The sequence below is a fragment of the Bombyx mori genome, chromosome 21, assembly GCF_030269925.1.
Source record: "Bombyx mori chromosome 21, ASM3026992v2".
Taxonomy (NCBI): domain Eukaryota; kingdom Metazoa; phylum Arthropoda; class Insecta; order Lepidoptera; family Bombycidae; genus Bombyx; species Bombyx mori.
This window is the reverse complement of record NC_085127.1, coordinates 13,323,547-13,345,601: the sequence shown is the minus strand read 5'-3', so window position 1 is coordinate 13,345,601 and position 22,055 is coordinate 13,323,547. Positions and strand designations below refer to the sequence as shown.

General features: G+C 36.9%; 1 protein-coding gene across 6 annotated transcripts; it reads left to right on the top strand.

The window, feature by feature from the left end:
* Positions 1-1,012: 1,012 nt before the first annotated feature.
* LOC101736314 (cytochrome P450 6B1) lies at positions 1,013-21,873 on the top strand. 6 transcript variants are annotated; one of them, XM_062674767.1, is made up of 11 exons: positions 1,013-1,810; positions 1,942-1,998; positions 2,091-2,444; positions 7,741-7,939; positions 9,401-9,700; positions 12,415-12,533; positions 14,129-14,230; positions 16,453-16,668; positions 17,588-17,727; positions 18,392-18,497; positions 19,910-21,873. In XM_062674767.1, exons 3-11 carry the CDS (start codon positions 2,153-2,155, stop codon positions 20,080-20,082), a joined length of 1,647 nt encoding a protein of 548 aa, XP_062530751.1. In that variant the 5' UTR covers positions 1,013-1,810; positions 1,942-1,998; positions 2,091-2,152; the 3' UTR covers positions 20,083-21,873. The 6 variants fall into 6 exon arrangements, with proteins under 6 accessions (XP_062530751.1, XP_062530755.1, XP_062530754.1 ...); XM_062674771.1 differs by having other exon boundaries at positions 1,393-1,806; positions 1,938-1,998; XM_062674770.1 differs by having other exon boundaries at positions 1,396-1,553; positions 1,972-1,998.
* The last annotated feature ends 182 nt before the right edge of the window (positions 21,874-22,055 follow it).

Genomic DNA, 22,055 nt, shown 5'->3' with positions numbered 1-22,055 from the left:
TATTCCTTTATTGTAGAGATCGTTCATAATAAAAGTGTTAAGTGCTTATACCATTACAAAAATTGATACCTGCCTGCGGGATTCGAACATCGGCACAGTCGCGTCGCACGATACGAATGCACCGGGCGTCTTATCCTTTAAACCACGGCGACTTCAGCATAACTACAATTCACGAACACTATGAAATCAAGTTCGCTCGCTTGCTGGCGATATTGTAATTTGAATCATTCATAATTTGTAAGCGTATTACAAAATTGTATAAGTATTTAGAGTAAATATGAATGTGGGTTAGAGTGTCGCCGGACAGACCTTCCAGGACAGTTATGTAACGATAAAGTGGCCTAAGATGAGCCAGGGTCGAATTGTAAAAAAATAATATTGAAATAATACTTACAGCTGTATTAGGTGAACACTTCATGGTTTTTTGTTAAATCTTGCATAGATGGGTGAGTGAGCTGAGTGCCCACCTAGTTGTAAGTAGTTGCCGAAGCCGATAGATGACACAACGTCTATGCCGCCTCGAGACTTTGAAATGTGGTTGGGCGTATTATCAGACCGAACGGGTGGGTGCCATTATTTTATCCAACTTTTGCCGCGAAACAGTCGGTCGTGAAGGATGTGTCAACCTCATTTTTCAAGATGGTGTTAAAAGTGGTAGGACTTGTTCGAGTTCGCACGGGTAGGTACCACCGACCCGACTATTTCTGCCGTGAAGCAGTAATGCGCTTCGGTTTGAAGGCTGGAGCAGCCGTTGTAACTATACTGAGACCTTAGAACTTATATCTCAAGGTGACTCACTGACCTTACTTAGTGTCTATTAAGGCTAAACACTTAGCGTGTGTTTTTCAGTCACGTTACTATCACTGTAACACTATTTCGAATAAGAAGTTTTAGTTGAGTGGTTTTAATCGATTTTTAAGCTATTGCATAGCTTTTATCGCGGGCCTTGAGCGCGGCGACCGAATCAGGAAATTTCGTAACGAAAAAAACCGCCTACCATGTAGCTCGCGTTCAACACATTCACACGTTGCGCTTGTGTAGTGTTTGTGAATAAGCGCGTGGCGTGACATCACACTGCATGCGCATCATGAAAAGTCTGCCCATCTCTCTCTCGCGCGGTCTAGCTTATGAGTGTGAAGGGGAAAGTTAATGTTTTGCTTTTATTAATGCTTAATATAGCGCGGTCTTGTTTTATTATTGTTTTAATCTTGAATTATCATTGTCTAATTATAATTGCATAAGTTGATAAAAAATGCTATGCAATAGCTTTACCGCGGCAGTTCCCGAGTGCCACACGCTTTTTATTGTTAGTATGAGAGTAAGAGCACTAAAGTGCGGCCCTGTGCCAGACTTTCTCCGTTACAACATCAAAAATGGCGGACGTCTTGTTAACGCGCTTGGCCATTGAGACGCGCGCGCAATCAACAGCCGACTCGTGTAATACGTGTTTTTATATTTCGAATGTTTTTTCCTCCTAATTATAAAAACAAAATAACATTTAACATTCAACCGTATCGAAGTGGAATGCGACCTGTTTGGTGTTTTGGATTGCAGTTGGTTTTTTTTTTGTTTTTCTTCGAAATTCGTATATATTCACAAAAGTACGGTGATCGGTGTCAGTCTGATCGGTGAAGGTTTTTATAAATTCTTATTTAAAACAATAACTTGAAATAAAATTTGTTGTCCAAAGATTTCATAAAGTATATATGTATAATAGTTAATCATACGCCTGAGAAGCTTACTATTTTTGATCTTTTAAGTGTATTTTTCTCTATAAAATTTGATTACAAGAACGAATAATTTTTTAACGGTAGGCAGCGGCTTGGCTCTGTCCCTGGCATTGCTGAAGTCCATGGGCGACGGTAACCACTCACCATCAGGTGGGCCGTATGCTCGTCTGCCTACAAGGGCAATAAAAAAAAAAAAAAAAAAAAATTGTAGTATTCAGTGTTTTTTTTATTGCGTTTATAGACAAACGTGTATGCGGCCCATCTGATGGTAAGTAGCTTACGGACGTGAGCACAATCAAATCGCTGCCTTAATTAATTAAATGATTTACTGATCTTCATATATTTTTGATATTCCAACAGCAAAACCGAAACATAATGAAATGTGTTAAGCTGAGGTTAGGATGATTGAAATTTAGAACAAAATGTTTGGCTTCCGGAGATCATTGGTTGAAGCCGTGGTGTTCCTCTCGTGGCTCTTAGAAGACTGGACATTCGGCTCCAGCGTCCTATGGCACGTGTATTTTACTCTCTGGATCTGCAGCCTCGTCCTGACCGTGACCACATACGATCATGACTACTGGAAGGACAGAGGCATATTCTCACCCCCGGCCTTGCCCGTGGTTGGACATATACTGTCTGTTGTCCTATTCAGGGAGCAGGGAGGGATGTGCTTCAAAAGGATCTATGATACGTATACAGATCAACGGTTTTTAGGTGAGTTTAGCAATATCCTATCTATATATTAATACGTGAAGCAAAAACTTTGTACCCCTTTTTACAAAAATTGCGCGTACGGAGGAGTACGAAATTTCCCACACTTTTAGAGAACTGGCTTTTGCCCGCGACTTCGTCCGCGTGGAATGGTTCACAAATGCTTTATTTTAGAACAAATTTGGTTAGCATAAAAAATGTTATAGTGAGCTAACCTTAACATAAAATATAGACATATGTTTTCGCGGACTTTTTTTTAGATCTTTTAAAGGGGAACAATTTTGTCATACATTATTTTAGCGAAATTTTAACCGTTTCTGTAGAGCACGCAACGGAAGCTGTCAAGAGGAAAAAAAACCCCGATTTTGAAACATTCTTTATTGGTGCTCCGCTTGTATTGGTCTTAGCGTGATGCTATATATAGGTAATCTATAGCCTTCCTCAATAAATGGGCTATCTAACACTGAAAAATCAAAGATTCAAATCGGATCGGTAGTTCCTGAGATTAGCGCGTTCAAACAAACAAACTCTTCAGCTTTATAATATTAGTATAGAAGTTTAGATAAAGAGAAAGAGTGCATAAAAATACATTACATCAATAATTAAAAACATTACACGCACTACCATGTATTTTACATATATTATGTACTCTTTGTTTATTGTTTAAATTTTGTTATTGCTTAAAATCTATGATCAAACTGAGAATAGATTAATATTGTTTGTCTTTAATACTACTTGTCTATAGTGTAGTCTTGGCGAAATCTATTATTATAGATTGAATAGTCTTTGACAATAAGACCATTATAATATTAGTGTTCAAAACTTATAAATTTCAATTAATTACTGTCGAATTTCGACTACTGCGGGACCACCAGTTATTATTATTATATGATTTACTTTATATTACGGTAGGCTTACTTTAATTCGTGTACAGCTTTACTTCTACCTAGTCAGGTCATAAATTTTGTCACATGTTTAATGTAAAATAATTGAAACAAGTTTATTCATTATGTAACCATTCATATACCAAAATGAACTTAACAAAACATAGATTCTTATGACACTAAAGTTTATTCAAAATGACCTCCGTGATTTTGAATACAGGCCTTCAATCTTCGCGGCCAGTCGTCTATCGCAGCACGAACAAGGTCCATGTCAATATCGGCGGCTGCCTTAATCAAGGATGTCTTGAGTGACTCCAAATTGGGATGAGGCTTTGAGCACGTCTTTTCCTCCAAGTGTTGCCATATCTTGTAATCTAACGGATTCAAATCTGGACTGGAGGAAGGCTAGTCTTCGTGCCGGATGAAGTCGATTTCACGCGCCGCCAGCCAGTCTTGTGTGCTCTTCGCTCTATGAGCTGGCGCCGAATCTTGTTGGAATACCCAGTGCCTGTTATTGAACATGGTATGAGAAACAGGTTCCACAAGGTTCGTCAAGACTGTATTTTGATACACAACTGCATTCGTTTTTACACCTTTCTCACAAAAATGTACCTCTGTTAAGCCCCAATAAGAAACTCCCAACCATACCATGAGCGAGGATGGAAAATGACCTCGTTGGACACGCGGAATACGGTTGCTCGCTTCTTCACTACTGTGTGCGTACACCTTATCATTTTGTTTGTTGTAGCTCTCTTCTACGGTAAAAATTTTTTCATCGAAAAAAGAATTTCCCGATATTTTTTTCCCGCGTACCGCTTCAACAAAGCGCGGCATCTCTTCAGTCTCAGGTCCATTACACGAGCATTCAAACTATGTCCTGTTTTTCTTCGATATGCCCGAAGCCCTAAGTCTTCATTTAACACCCTTTTCACCGTGGTTCTGCTTAACCCCATCTGAAGGGCCAACAGTTTCTGCTTACGTTTGGGATTTCTTTGAATTCGCGCCTTCACAGCTTTTATCACTGCTGGAGTCCTAACAGACCGAGGACGACCACTTCTTGACCTGTCATCTACACTAGAGTCTTCATTGTATCGTTTGATGGTACGATAAACGAATCTTTTGGTTATATTAAAATTTTTCAGTATGTTAAAAATTTGAATTGGCGCGTAACCGCAACGATGCAACGCAATAACTGCAACACGGTCTTCTTTAAGCGTCCACTCCATATTTAAAAATGAGTAAAATTCTAAAAGTATACATTTTTATTTTCATGAACAATTCGAAATTCGAATTCAATAAACTTTTTTGTGGCCAGCATTCTAAAAGAAAAGTTTTTACTGTGTGACAATACTTGTGACCTGACTAGTTATTTTTAGATCTCATTCTTTAACCTATAATTTCTAAATCAAAATAAATGTTATCGTAACAATGGCTGCATAGATATTTACAGTCAAAAGCAATTGTAATGTTTAATTGAAAAAAAATATCAGTGATTTGAAATTACAACGAAGGAGTTCAATGAAGCAATTGTTTACGACTGAATTTTTTCAACGAAAACAAGTTTAACTTTAAGTACATTAAGATAGATTAGAAAAAGATGACCTTAAATATTAAGTCTATTATCTATTATCTATGAAGGTGACGCTAGCTAAGTTACAATTAATTGACGGCATAACGTCAATGTACCGGTCACATTGAGACATCGAATCAAAGACACCAATGTTTCAAATGGAATGAAGTAAAAACATGTTTTGAGTTAAATTAATGAAGCTTGTCTAAGCTTATGAGCAGAACGTCATTAGCGACCAAAATTAAATGTTAATGTCTTCAAGGTTGATGTTTAAACTAATTGTTTTTATATGAAGGCGAATGAGCATATGGCACGTCTGAACGCAAGTGATTATCTTCGTTCATGGTCTTCGCCCCACTGGAGTAGAGTTTGTCTTATAGTATTATTGCTGGTGGTAGGACCTCTTGTGAGTCCGTGCGGGTAGGTACCACCACCCTGCCTATTTCTGCCGTGAAGCAGTAATGCGTTTAGGTTTGCAGGGTAGGGCAGCCGTTGTAACTACATATACTGAAACCTTAGAACTTGTATCTCAAGGTGGGTGGCGCATTTGTGGATGTATGTTGTGGATGTCTATGGGCTCCAGTAACCACTTAACACCAGGTGGGCTGTGAGCTCGGCCAACCATCTAAGCAATAAAAAATTAAAAATATCTGGAACCGCCACGTTCATATTTTTTGCCACGTACTATCCGGCTCTGGAATGAATTCCCTTGTAGGCAAACGAGAAAACGGCCATTTTATCGTGAGTGATAGCGTCGGTCACGATCGTCAGCATTGCTAAGGGCACAACCATGTCGTTGGCCAACGTTAAGCGCACTTCGCAAGCCTGAAAAAAGACATTTATTTATGTAATAGTTGAATGTATCTACCTTAACATTTTCGCCATGTATACTATATATATATATACTCATACTATATACTCATACTATATATGAGGCCGTCAGCGTAAAAGTGAGCTAAGCTTACCATAGTCAGTATGTAGATAATGAGGTATGAATTTAAATTTACATACTTCGTAGCCAAAAATTATTCGCGCAAAAATATAGTTTACAAAGCCATCTCTTATCTTTGTTTTTGCATCAAAATTTATTATGTTTTAAATAAACTGCAATATATAAGCACGAATATGAGAAATTGTAATTGTAATGTGAAAATTGAATTTTTAATTATTAGTTAATTATGGATGAATGAATGGTAAATTATATAATATTATAATATCATGCACTGGACTAAAATTGGCATGTCAAATAATGACAAAGCATAGACGCTGCTTTTAACTTATTGACGCTTGAAAGGCAAAAGTGACTAAGCGACAATGCGTGAACTTTACAGTAGACTAATTTAAACTTGAAATACCTGGAAACAAAATTTATTTTAACGAATCCAGCTGTAGTAGAATCTAGCTAGTAGCTGTAGGATTCAAATGATTTTAATAGACCTAGAAATATATTTTTTTTGCGCATCGAATATGGTTATTGCCTATAATTTATGTACAAAGCAGTTATTATAAATAAATAAATAAATAATAAATAAATATTTACTAACAATCACCCCACGTTAACTGGTCCCGTGATAAGTTCGTAAAAAACTTGTGTTACAGGTACCAGATAACGGAAATAAATGTAAGATTTTTATTATACACATACATATATTTAATATACATCCATAACCCTGGAAAAGACATTTATATTTATCATACAAATATCTTCCCTTGGCGGGATTCGAACCCGCGACACCCTTGTGTAGTGACCATGTCACTTGCCACTACACCAGACGGCCGTTAAAATTGTCGCTTAGTCACTTTTGCCTTTCAAGCGTCGTTATGTAATAACTCATATTCACTATGCTTGGCGAATAAATGATTTCTTTCTTTCTTTCTTGTGAGTTAGGCCACTTTTACGCTGACGGCCTCATATATATCCAGTTCAAGAGTCTTCGAAAAGTATATATTATACAAATACAAATACATAGTCATGATCGCGTAATAGTTATGTATTGCACGTTCAGTCAAGAGCGACGAACGCCTTTTTCTAACAACCGATACGATTTGTTTCATATTGAATTAGATCGTTATCGTTAAGGACTAACAAAACTCAGTAGTAACTGAAAACTCTTTTATTGTGACCGACACGATACCTTTGATCGTGCGACAGCTATAAATAAATTAGGATGTTTCAACGCCTGAGTGTTTACGAAGCAAAGTAATCGTGGTAGAAGTTGTTCGGTGTCGGCGCATTGTGGGGGGAAAAACTGCGTAGGGGTCGACATGCTATTTGCTTTTAACTTGATCACCGTTTCGTGAATGTGTTTGATTTTGATCGCTATTTTTGGAAGGAGGTTCCTTATGGGACGATGCGGAGGGGTACCCTAACCGGGAAAAAACGTCCGTAACGTAAGATTTTTATTAGTAATGCACACAGTGTACGACTTAACTTTGTAATAACGTACAAATTAGTAATGCATATAGTGTACCACTTAACTTTGTAATAACGTACAAAAAATAACATATCTTTTTATCATTTATTGACCACGATCTCAGAGCGTTCGTTTGCGCAATACGCTCTACTCTTTTGTAAGCAACCGTGAATGAAGTGTACCACAATAAGTTCGCACGTTACCGAATGACCGTGGGTTGTTGCGAAACCTCCAGTTTTATTCTCTTTATACCTCGAATAGAACTTTAAAATAATATTTTTATAATAAGCGACTTCGTTCCTATCCGGTGTCCCACGACACCACACATCTTTTTTAATCGTAAGAGTTACCTAAACGTCTCTTTTAAAGTACATAATGTGAAAAGTAAAAAAAAAAAACTTTGTGTATTAAATAAAATTCCTGGCTTACAGGTACGCATCAGTTCTATCAGCGCACGTTGGTAATCAGAGATCCAGAGCTCATTAAAAGGGTCTGCGTGAACGATTTCCAGCATTTCGTGGACCGTGGATTCTTCTTCAACAAGGAAGTAGATCCTTTGGCTGGATCGGTACTTTTCCTGCGAGGAAACGAATGGAAAAAATTAAGAGCCAAAATTTCGCCAATCTTTTCGTGAGTATTCTTAATTCTTCTAGTAAATTCTTTGACAGAAATCGCGTCTGTTGTCTTATGAACGTTTTTGAGATGCCGCTGATTTAGGACTGCTTTTTATTTAAGACTAGCGGCCCGCTCCGGCTACGCTCGGATCTTTAATAAAAATTTCAACAAAATTTGACGTTGATTTATTTTTTTAAATAAAAGAACACTTATTGCGGCATAACTATAATAGTTAGACATACGCTGTCGCGACACTTTTTGTAAATAATAATGTGTTCTACAAAGTCCGTATACATTCTATCATCAATAGTTTTCGCAGGGTAGGCGATGCAAATAATATTTTAGGTAATTTTTTTACACCTTGGGTTACATTATTTTAGTTTTAGTAAGTATCCCTAAATTTTTTCAAAAAAGATTATAGCCTATGTCACTCAAGAATAGTGTAGCTTCCAAACAGTGAAAAATTTTTTCAAATCGGTTCAGTAGTTTCGGAGCCTATTCAATACAAACAAACAAACAAATATTTCCTCTTTATAATATTAGGTATAAGTATAATAGATGACTACATCATGATAGCTCATCCGACATTATATTTTTTATTGCTTACATGGGGAAATGAGTTCATTATCCTCATACTGTGTTAAGTGTTAAACTAAGTGGTTACTAGGGCCTGCAGACAACAAAGAAAATGCTGTCAACCTCATCACGAGGCATGAGTTATAAGACTTAGTTTTACAGTGGAACGCTACTTCACATTTCAATCCCAAGCGCATTACTAATTCGCGTAGAAATAGGCAGGGTGGTGGTGATACCTACCCGTGCGGACTCACATTGGTGACAGCGGTTGAGTGTGGTATAGCGGTGTCGCTGTTCGATTTGAGACTTCTTCCAACAACTTCAAGCACGGCAGTTAGAAAAGTGGGGCTTAGATAGTAAGATAAGATGTCCTCTTATCTTTCATCTTATCTTAGATCTTTTGGAGCTTGCCAATGATTGCTGCGCATTTTGACCTCTGGGATTCCTTGTGTCATAAGATCTGGTTTATTCTATAACCGACTGACCATACGGATGTAGCAGAAACAGTATTAACTTCTGATTATTGTGTACCTTAACAAAAGTTTTATGAACACCAGGAGTCATAACCCACTAAATCATAGACTTGAATTTTGTAACTCATAGTAAACGTTCTTGAGATAGACAACTACAAATATATTGTATTATCTATACTAATATATAGATCTACAGTGGTTTTTACGGATGTTCCGTTATAACTACTGAACCGTGCATCCGATTGACTTGAAACTTGGTATCCATGTAGAAAATACATGTACTTAATGGATAGGCTAATATTTATATGAGAGTTGGACCCCCTAATGATGAAGACAATAAAAATAATGTTAATTTTAAATACACAGCGATGAGGGCGAGCACAGCTAGTACTTATATAGAACTAATTCTACTTCAAACATCTTCTAGGCCGAACAAGCTACGAGGAATGTTCCCGTTGATAGACAACACAGCCGATGAGTTCGTCATACGTTTGAGGAAACGAATCAAAAACAAGAACAAGGATATCGAAAACGTGGACAGCAATTCTAATATAGAAGATGCTTATGCGCTGGTGGACTCTGAGGAGTTGGTTGGGGGGTATACAGCCGACGCGATAGTACCTTGCGCCTTTGGACTGAAGAGTCTAGTTATGGATAAGCCTGACGATCCATTTGCGGTTGCACTTCAAGCGTTTTACGAGAAATCTTTATATAATGTATTTGAAAAGTAAGTAATTTAATAGTTGTATTAATGATGCGATATTTGGGATATTGAGAAATTGGGATACTAATAATGGGATTAAAATCGAAACGCATTTGTTTTGTGGCAGAAATAGGCCGGGTGGTGTTACATACCCGTGCGGACTCACAAGACGTCCTATAACCAGTAAGACTGTACGAATTTGCCAATAAAATTAACAGCTCAAACCCCATGGCTTTATGAGAAGCTAGCTTTTATATGTGGCTTTGCGATCCAATTCTATCACTCGGGAATAGCAGTAGTATCTGGATGATATACTCCTGGCAGTATATACGTAAGCTCCTTTGATGATCGGCTGAGGAGTTAATATTTGAAAGCGCCACAAACAACTTTATTTCACATGTTTTTTTTTATAATAATACTGTAGACGACTATAATATGCAACATTTGGTTTTGTTGTAAAAGTTTTGAACCGAAAATACTCAGACGTCTGTGCTAAAACAATTTAAAAAAAACGGAATAAAAATAAACAGTAAAACAAAATCATGTCGGGGCAGCGCCAGGGATGGCTAAGCGGTAGTTTCCGTGATCATTCGTATTTGGTTGAACTCAGTTTATAAAAAGTCAATAAAACCTTTTGAATAATAATTATTGAAACTCAACACACACAACTTTCACAATGACAGGGTAAACCGACAGTTTCGTTCCACATACCGACAGACCGACTGACTGACTGCCAGAGACTCACTGACTGAGACGGGCGGACCGTCTGATACGGACTGAATGACTGTCTGACACGGAATGTCCACGTACCGCCATTTTATACTGTAGCGTTAAGGAGTCTACCCTACATTTTGTGATATTTATCAAAACAACATTTCATCATTTAAAATAATAGTCAAAACAACTTCTTAATATTACTAAAAGTCGTTAACCACGACAAGCATATATAAAATCTTTGTCTCGATTTGTGAATAAATTTTTGTACGTTTTAAATTAAAGTTTGTTTAAAAAGTCAAGTCAAAGTCAAAAGTGTCTTGACTGTCAAAGACTGCAAAAGAAAGTCAATGTCCTAACTCTTATAGCGTTTAGAGATGAGTGGCAAAAAGCTCAGACATTTAACAATTAAATCATACTTTTAATTCAAACATGAAAACCTCTGAGAAGCGAAGCCACAGTTTAACTATTGCAATTTTCATTCGGTTTTCTAAGAAGTTTTTCATTGTTATATTGGTACTTAATTTCTTTATTTTTCAAACTAATTTCGAATTTAAAATGTATTTTATTTGAGGTGAATATGTCAGGTAGGCCAAATCTTAGGTAGGCAGCGGCTTGGTTCTGCCTCTAGCAATGCTGAAGTCCATGGGCGACGGTAACCACTTACCATCAGGTGGGCCATATGCTCGTATGCCTGCAAGGGCAATAAAAAAATATCTAGTATGATAGTTAAATACCATAGCTATTTTTCTACACGATATTTAAGTTTGTTACTGGCATGACCCTCCACACCGCCAGAGGCAAAAAGAGATGGAGAAAGATCGTGCGTTAGAAGGTGAAACAGAAGGGTGATCACGACTCTCCGCAGTGACGAATACAACGCTAGAAGGAGGACTGGCATAGTCTATGACGCACGGGTGTATTTCCATTGTATAAAGTTTTATTTATTTATTGCCCTTGTAGGCTGACGAGCATACGGCCCACCTGATGGTGAGTGGTTACCGTCGCCCATGGACTTCAGCAATGCCAGGGGCAGAGCCAAGTCGCTGCCTACCGCAAAATGTGTAGTGTATGTAACACAAAAAAAGGAAAAGGAAGTCTTTGGCGTTGGGATGTAGGATGGACGGATATCCTACATTCTAATCCTATAGACGGATGAATACGCGGCTTCTATTGCTCATAGACTTCACAAAGAGAATGTCGCCACCTATCTTGCGACGTCATGTCAATATCTCGATTGTATAGTGATTATGCAAATTATAAAACCCGCATGATTTGATTTTTATTACACGATAATAATATTATTCCGTCATTATAGAGGTCTTTTGTGAACATGATTTAAGTGTTAATTTCATTGATAAAGTTGGTAATTGCCAGCGGGATTGATAGTCGGGATAATATATGTGGGGGCCCTGGCTTGCTCATCAACTAATTCATGAAGGAAATCAGTGATATTTTCAGCGTTAGCAAAATCGGAGGGCATGATAAATGGTCAATCAAAGTTTATTTATTTTTTATTTATTGCTTAGATGGGTGGACGAGCTAACATCCCAACTGCTGTTAAACGGTTACTGGAGCCCATAGACATCTACAACGTAAATGCGCCACCCATCTTAAGACAAACGTAAAATTTCAGTATTTAATGTTCTAAATCCAGGACTTTTTTTTTAATTCTATCGGCTTTAGTCGTTATAATTACCTCTTTAGTAGATTTAAGGGCAGGACCCTAAAGAGTCAGTCGTTGAGTCAAGATTTTCCTTTACGTGTTTTTTTTTTTTTTATGTGAGCCATAATATTTATTACTTGAAGCGTTTAGGAATGCTGAAAAATCAGAAATGTTTTAAACGATTTTTAAAAAAAAATATGCTGAAAATCTGTTCCCCTCCTGAACATCTACCTAACAAGCTATCTATCATACAACCCGGAACTTTTATAAAGTCGAAAAGAATTGAAAAAAAAAAAAAATCACCAAGATAATTTGAAAAAAAAAAAAAACAAGTCTGATTAATACTAATTTTTTTCAGAACGATGCGTCAGTTCTGGCCAGCATTCGTCCTCTTCTTTAGAATGAGGATAATACCGAAGAAGACTCACGATTTCTTCCATAACGTCGTGACAAGCGTGCTCAGAGCTCGCGAAAGTGGTAAATTCTGAATCAATTTAAATATTCACTACCTCTACCAAACTATATAGAAGATAGTCTATATATTATAACTATAAGAGCTTTTGCCCGCGATTTCGTCCGCGTGGAATAGTTCACAAATACTGCTTTATTTTAGAACAAACTTGGTTAGCATAAAAATACGTTATAGTGAGCGAACCTTAATATATAGACATATGCTGTCGCGGACTTTTTTTATAGTCTTTTAAAGGGGAACAATTCTGTCATACATTATTTTAGCGAAACTTTAACCGTTTCTGCAGCGCACGCAGCGGAAGCTCTCAAAAGCCCGATTTTGAAATATTCTTTATTGGTGCTCCGTTTGTATTGATCTCAGCGTGATGTAATATAGCCTATAGGCTTCCTCAATAAATGGGCTATCTAACACTGAAATAATCTTTCAAATCGAAACAGTAGTTCCTGAGATTAGCGCGTTCAAACAAACAAACTCTTCAGCTTTATAATATTAGTATAGCTAAAAGGCTATTCAATTTCAAAAAGCCACACAAATCTAAATATTGCGACCGGTGAACGAATTCACTACCAACATTTTTGCAATTTCAAGTATTTGAAATTTTTCATTCATGTGTGTTTACGTCTATTTATTATCCAATATTAAATAAGTAGCTTAGCGTATTATGCTTTTGGTAATTATTATTTTGTATGTCAGAGTAAGTTCAGACAAAGATAAATTAAGATATACGCTATTTATTTATTTATTTCTTATTAGATACGGTACGCTTGCTGAACACTGATTTATGAGGTTCTTATACAATACAAGCCGTACTCGCCCGCTTCGCTGGGCATTTAAAATTAACATTATTATTTATTGTCATTATTATTAGGGAGTCCAACACTCATTATAAATATTAGCCTATCCATTAAGTACATGTATTTTCTACATCAAGTCAATCGGATGCACGGTTCAGTAGTTATAACGGAACATCCGTAAAAACCACTAAGATTTATATATTAGTACAGATATAATGCGACTGTATTAGTGACGAGCTATGTGCGACTGTCTTACTTCATAATGGCTCGATACATTGCAACCACAGATCATAGAAACACAGTAACCTCCAGCGGTTGGGTACGCAGCACGTCACACGTGTCGATAAGGCGAGTGACGTCAGCCCGGGTTGGACAGGTTTATTGATCTTACAAGATTTCTTGAAAATCTTATAAGATGCCGGATGCCCGTCTCGTGGCGATTACTCGTGCCGATCCGAAAGCATTCAATGTAGGGTCCTAAGGTGTACGATGTCGTACAAGCTCACTCGTAATTAAACTCAAAACTTTGCTACTGAACGTAAGCCGAGCCGACCGATCTGTCAATACAACCGAATTCTTCTTTATTCAATACGACCGACGATCTTTTCTGTGTTTCTATGATCTGTGATTGCAACCTTACTACACATCAATGATAAGCTTACTTCAGCCGACACGAGTATAAACTTTCCGTTGCAGTTGGAAATGTGGGCGTTTTCTTATGTCGACTGCAAGTGAAGCTGGACTCATAATCATTTATCGATCCTTAGTAATATGTGGTTGAATATATGTATGTTTTTTTCCTTCAGGTGAACAGGAGAAACGTGGTGACTTCATCGACATGATGATGAATCTACGAAACGATGACGCCAATAATAAAAAAACAGACGATCCTGATGAAGTAGAAATAAGTGAGTACAGGCGTTAGTGATATTTCTAGGTTTGCGCGCGTCTGAAAGAACTTCCATGTCATTCTTGACGACGATAACTGTAACTTTCTTTACCTTTGTTGTATGTTGGCGGGTAGCTTAAGAGGCTTTACTGGTGGTAGGACCTCTTGTGAGTCCGCTTGGGTACCACCACCCTGCCTATTCCTGCCGTGAAGCAGTAATGCGTTTCGGTTTGAAGGACGGGGCAGCCGTTGTAACTATACTTGAGACCTTAGAAATTATATCTCAAGGTGGGTGGCGCATTTAAGTCGTAGATGCCTATGGGCTCCGGTAACTACTTAAGGCCATGTGGGCTGTGAGCTCGCCCACCCATATAAGCAATAAATAAAAAAAGGCTATTCAAGTTACGCGCGGACGGGTGGGTGAGCTCACCGTCTCAACCTGAGATAAGTTGCTAATACTAGCCCTAGCAAAAGCTGTGCTTCGCAGAATCTATATCGCCGGATCGGAATTGCGACCTACTAAGAAGATCCGGCGAGAAACTCAGTAGGTTAAGTTCAGAGTTGTAATATGTATTGCTTAACGTGAGATTGTACCGTAAAGGAATTTTCATGTACTTTTCGTGTTTTATTAATTACTAGCGGCACGCTCCGGCTCCGTTCGGGTCTTTCACAAAAATTTCAACGATAATTTTTGTAAATAATAATGTATTCTACAAAGTCGTTGTATGTTATTTTATTCTATCATCAATAGTTTTCGCAGGGCACGCGACGTAAAGAATATTTTAGGTAATTTGTTTACACCTTGGGTTACATTATTGACATTTTAGTAAGGATCCCTAATTTTTTTCTAAAACGATTATAGCCTATGTCACTCTGCAATAGTGTAGCTTCTAAACAGTGAAAGGATTTTTCAAATCGGTTCAGTAGTCTCGGAGCCTATTCAATACAAACAAACAAACAAATCTTTCCTCTTTATAATATTATACTATAGACTAAAGTTACCTCATTAGTGAGTGGGAAAAGAAACTTCCTTTATCCCGCATCACTCAATTCATGTATCCATTTCAGTTAGTATATAGCCTGAATATAAGCAGTATACATTATTTATGAACTAAGTTTTACAATATAATAAAATACTGTACATGAAAAAAAAAGCCATGAAAATTCAAATAGTAAACTAAGTTATTTACTGAAAACGACAAAAGATATTGTCACACCGCAACGGACAGCGAATGGGGCCGTTAAAAGTTTCTAATATTGAAATGTGTCTCCGATAGGACATTGAACCCCGAAAACGAATATAGCAGATATATTTAATTTTTCAATGGTCGGTTCTTTTACTTTATTAATGTTCTCAATATTGTGACGCGCTGGGGTTCGGGATAAATAAAATTCCACCAAAGTACAACTAAAAACTGTATTCAACACTTAGAACACTTAACAAACACTTTAAAACATTCAATAAACACTTTAAAATTCTCAATTCGCTTGTTCCGCTTCGCTTCAGGTGATCCGTTCGCTGTTTCGCTTCGAGTAGTTCCGATTACTGACTGATTGCGTGCCATCACTCCAACGCTTTTATAGTCGATACCACATCCCTAGAATTATCGAGAATATTCCACACATCTCTAGTATTGTTTCCGCTATCTGACAATAGATGGCGTTGTACTTCTCGAGCGTTCTAGGTTTTTTTTCTTTTTTTTTTTTTATTGCTTACATGTGTGGACGAGCTCACAGCCCACCTGGTGTTAAGTGGTTACTGGAGCCCATAGACATCTACAACGTAAATGCGCCACACACCTTGAGATATAGTTCTAAGGTCTCAGTATAGTCACAACGGCTGCCCCGCCCTTCAAACCGAAACGCATTACTGCTTCACGGCAGAAATAGGCGGGGCGGTGGTAACTACCCGTGCGGACTCACAAGAGGTCCTACCACCAGTAATTACGCAAATTATAATTTTGCGGGTTTGATTTTTATTGCACGATGTTATTCCTTCACCGTGGAAGTCAATCGTGAACATTTGTTGAGTACGTATTTCCTTAGAAAAATTGGTACCCGCCAGCGAGATTCGAACACCAGTGCATCGCTCGATACGAATGCACCGGACGTCTTATCCTTTAGGCCACGACGACTTCACACTAGGTGCTACTAGATCCTTCGATATTCGTTCGACTATTCGGCGACAGATGGCGTTACTCTTACCGGCGTAACAATATTAATGTCAAGTTCTTTTCACAGCGGACATAGTAATCTCCGCCAACGCATTTATTATATTCCTTGGTGGATTTGAAACTACTTCTTCGACCTTAGCGTTTCTCTTCCTCGAACTGGCAGCTGATCAGAGGGTCCAGGAGAAGATGAGACAGGAGATTAGAGAGGTGTTGAGCCGAAATGACGGAAAGATGACTTTTGAGATCTTACAAGAGTTAATCTACATGGAGATGGTAATACAAGGTTAGCATTTGTAAAAAGAATATTAATGTTAGTCCATTTTATGTATTTTCAGAAACTGTGTATGTTAATATAGACATATTTGATGGAGATAATACTAATTTTAAGCCATAAACTTATTAAAGTATTTATAAGTTTTTTGTACGAATGGTCAAATTAATAAAACACTCAGCCATTTTTAAATCTATCTATATATATAAAAATGAATTGCTGTTCGTTAGTCTCGCTAAAACTCGAGAACGGCTAGACCGATTTGGCTAATTTTGGTCTTAAATTATTTGCGGAAGTCCAGGGAACGTTTAAGAGGTAGATAAATATGAAAATGCTCGGAATTAAATAAAAATAATAATTTAGTTTTTCCTTTGATGTGTCCCCCGTCGGATTCCTTTTGTTTGTTTTAAGTTTATTCTATACAAAGGTTTAGGTCTTTTATGTATCGATTGAGACACTACGAAGTCTGCCGGGTCAGCTAGTTTTTTAATAAATAGATAAAAATTGGGGAAACGTAAGTAATTTTAACATCTCCACCATAAGTAATTTCATCGGTTTACGCAGCTCGTAGAGGTAAGTAATATTAGTTTTATCGATTAATCTTACGTTTACTGTGTCAGACTTTACGACGGTCGACTACCGTCATGTCCATCGACATTTTAAATATTAAGCTGACTAAAGTTTTATTTTTATAGTAAAAAAAACACGTGTGGCACTCGGGTACTGCCGCAGTAAAGCTATTACATAGCATTTTTTATCAACATATGCAATTGTAATTAGACAATAATAATTTAATATTAAAACAATAATAAAATAAGAGCACGCTATATTTATAAACATTAACAAAAGCAAAACATTAACTGTCCCCTTCACACTCATGAGCTAGACCGCGCGAGAGATGTATTATAAAAAAGGTTTTTTTTTCTTTCAGAGACCCTGCGTTTGTATCCACCCTTTCCAAGCATACAACGTATGTGTACCAAAGACTATCTTATACCGGGAACCGAGAAAGTCGTTGAGAAAGGCACAATAGTTCTGTTTCCGACGCTGGGAATCCAAAGGGACAACCAAGTTTGTGTTTTATTTTTATTAAGTATTTAAGGTTCAATTTGACAGAGTCGAATATTTTAAAGGTTTGTTGTATTTCGCGCATAGGACATCCGGATGAGTTTTGAGAACGTTGTCTATATTTACTGTTTACTTTTGACATAGTCATTAACAAACTACGAATATATGTGGTGACATTTGACATCAATTCGTCGTGGCCTAAAGGATAAGACGTCCGGTGCATTCGTATCTAGCGAAGCAACAGCGTTCGAATCCCGCAGGCGGGTAACAATTTTTCTAATGAAATACGTACTTAACAATTGTTCACGATTGACTTCCACGGTGGAGGAATAACATCGTGTAATAAAAATCAAACCCGCAAAATTATAATTTGCGTAATTACTGGTGGTAGGACCTCTTGTGAGTCCGCACGGGTAGGTACCACCACCCCGCCTATTTCTCCCGTGAAGCAGTAATGCGTTTCGGTTTGAAGTGTGGGGCAGCCGTTGTAAGCTATACTGAGACCTTAGAACTCATATCTCAAGGTGGGTGGCGGTATTTACGTTGTAGATGTTTATGAGCTCCGGTAACTACTTAACACCAGGTGGACTGAGCTCGCCCACTCATCTAAGCTATAAAAAAAAACTAAAAAAAATTTGATTGATTAAAATAATGGTTTTTTGTCTAGTACTTCGAACGCGCGGATGACTTTTATCCTGAGAGGTGGTCAGGAGGGTTCGTCCCTCCGCCAGGAGTCTATATGCCTTTTGGGGATGGACCTCGTTATTGTATAGGTACGATATATTATCGATAATACTAATTAACACTCTGATCAGGTTGAATGGTTTTTGTTTCTAAATAACACGCGGTCGGTTATGCTAATACCAAAAATTGACAAAGTAAGAAAAATTCGATTACCCTGTATTGCGTTTACTACGAAATAAATTTCACTTATGATTTAACCTCAGCAACACGTGGTGTATAGGCCATTAAATTGTAGCTTATGTGAAACGTTTGGTATTTTTAACACAGCGCCATCTATGAGATATTAATGTCAGACAGTATTATAAAGGTCGCCTTGCACTCGTTGAGATGTCTGCAGGGCTTCTTACCTCAGCATACAAAAATATCTCTCGTCCAAGCTCTCATTCTACCCATAATTGATTACGCCGATGCCTGCTACTTGGATGCCACTGAGGAGCTCTCAAACAAGCTTGAGAGGATGCAAAATCTATGTATCCGTTTTATATACAATCTCAGAAAATTCGATCATGTTTCTCATTTTCGCAAAGAACTTAAGTGGCTCCCTATACGCCTTCGTAGGAATACTCGAATATTATGTCTCCTATTCAATATCCTACATAAGCCCACTTCTCCCTTATATTTACGTGAGCGATTCTCTTTCATTCGTTCTCCTGATGCTCCCTGCAGGTCCAACCAACGTTCTGTTTTGTTATTCCCTTCCCACAAAACCAATTTCTATTCTCACTCCTTTACTGTGCACGCGGTCAGACTGTGGAATTCGTTGCCGGCTGACATCCGAGTTTGCAAGTCTGTTTCTGTTTTTAAATACAAGGTCAAACAATTTTATCTCTCATCAACCGAATGATCATGGTTCTATACTCTTCGTATATACGAGTGTTACTGTGTTACTTATAATATTTGCTATGTGTATGTGCATTACTATAATTCTCATGTTGTATTTGTTATTTTAGTTATGTGTTATTTGTTCTACACACACTCATCACTTTTTATTATTATTCTCATTATCCTCTCGCAGGTCTGCTGGAAGAGATTTCTTAAAGAAATAAGCAGTGCCTTTGTACATAATTTTCCTATTACTTTGTACTATGTCTTGTTTTCTGTGTGTACATAAATAAATAAAAATAAATAAAAAGGTCTGTAAAAACTGGTTTAAGGCGCCATCTGTTTTAGACTTATGAAACTTACAATTAATAACAAAAATCAACATAATAAATCATTTTATTGTTAATTAATAAATATTGCGACCATTAATCGAAATAAAAACCATTATATGTATCTTTCAAGTTGGATCAAACTGCACACGGTGTGCAAATTTAATTTAAAATCGGTTAAGTAGTTTAGGGGTCCATCGCGGACAAATAACGTGACACGTGATTTATATATATTAAGATTATTTCTTTCTTCAAGTCCAGTTCTGTGTTTGAAGATTTCCGTTTTCCAGGTAAAAGGTTCGCAATGATCCAGATGAAGTGCTGTCTAGTCAAAGTGTTGCAGTACGTCGTGATCACGCCGGCGTCTCCTGCTCAGCCGCGGACCAGACCCTTCGCGGCAGACTGTTGCTCTCCCCAAACCCTCCACCCCGACAACTCCTTAGTCAAACTGAGCCTGTTATGACAGTATCATCTTTGATCCAAAACCAACCAGTCGTGATATACACGTAATCTTATAATTTATTATGTAATTCGATTCTGTTTGTTCGTTCGTAATCGCGCTAATGGTTTAAGCCAGTGTTTCCCAACCTTTTTTGTGCAATGCCCCACTGTAACGTTTCTAAAATTTTTATGCCGCCCCCATACATAATTTTTAACATTAAAATATTGATTTGTTCACTTAAGAAACATAAATGATAGGTTTTAGGAAAAAATCACTATGAAATTGTTATCAAAACACTGTAATTAATATTTTAAAACATATAATACAGAATTGAAATTTAAATTCAAAATAATTTTAATACATATTTTTAATATTCATTTAGTGCGATTGCCCCCCTTAATTATCAAATTGCCCCCTTGCGGGGCGTGGGCTCCATGTTGGGAAACACCAGTTTATGTGATTGATTTGAAACTACGGCCAGCTGTTGTTGGCACCTTAGCGAAGCTATTCCGAAGGATGGAGGCTATTTGGTTTAAGCGACGTCCTTGCAAATTTACAGGAGAGAAATTTAAATCATAACAAATAAACATAAACTTCTTTAACTATTTGAATGGAGTAAACTTAATTGAAGTTCAATTAAACGCATCGAACTGTTGATGCTAATATCAAATAAAAGGCACCTCTAATTATTATTACAAAGATAATTCGCCTTTTCGCATTAAAAGTGTAAATTTTCCAAGAATATTCGGAAATGAGTTAATATGCGTAAACATTTGGTATCACCAGTATTATTCTCATAAATACTCATAAAAAGCGTAGTTTAGTTTTAGTTTACCTATGTTTTGACTACTATTAACAAAATTAATACGTAATTTTATCTTACTTTAAAAGACAGATAATGTAACTGTTAAAAATTAAAAAAATAAATGTTGCAATTAAGATTCATGTTAAAAATATATATATATCTATTATATTAAGCCTTTAAAACGCTCTCCTGTAAAATTGGTAAGTTTTAGAGATTATACAGTTTTATTGCGAGAAGACGAAATGTCGCGTATTTAGCAGAATGTCGCTCAAACCAGAATAGCTCACCCCTTGATTTGTACCTTATGATTCAGCACGATGCGAAATTTATTTGTTATAGTCGGTAATGGAATCAATCGGGAAGAGGGAAATATATTGAGAAACATATATTGCTAAATAGATGTTATATAGTAGAATAAATTCGGTAACACCTAAATCGCGTTGATGCTATTTTCAAAATGTCTTAGCATGTGTGTGTGCTTCAATCTGATCCAAACGAGCAAATGACAAGTGCTCATTAAAATATATTCCTCTGAAGCTCTCCATAACTTGAACCGAGGTAAAGGATTATTTTAAGTTTAATATTAACTAGATGATGACCGGATTTGATAACGCCATCTTGTTGTGTCTTTAAAGCGGTTAGTTGCCCTCAATTAAGAAAAATAGTATTATTATTCGCCAATAGATGTCGGGAAGAGTTGATTATTGAAAACACGAATAAAACAACATTTTCTGAAAATAAGATAAGATTAACAGAGCATACATTGTAATATATTACCACGCATACCAAAACAATATGTAATTTTAAATTAAGAATGTCTAGATAAATGTTTCCGGTTAGACATTTAACTATTTTCTCGGTTTAGATCTTATTTAAGTACATTTGCATTGTGCTTATTATTTTGTGCAATTAATTATGAAGGCGTCAGAGATGACTGAGCGATCTTTTCGTCGCCAGTTGCTTTCGGTAGAACCGAGTTTATTCGAATAAAAGTTTTTTTTAAATAATATGTGTTTCATTTTGAGCTTATTTATTTGTTTGGGAAACAAACAGTACAATACAAACATAAAATAAACAATAGCCAAATATGTTTCCACAATCAAAATCACATATAGGTAGAAAGTGAACAGAGAAGAGTAATTTAGAAATTTAAGTTACAAAAACACAAAAGCAACACAATACGCACATA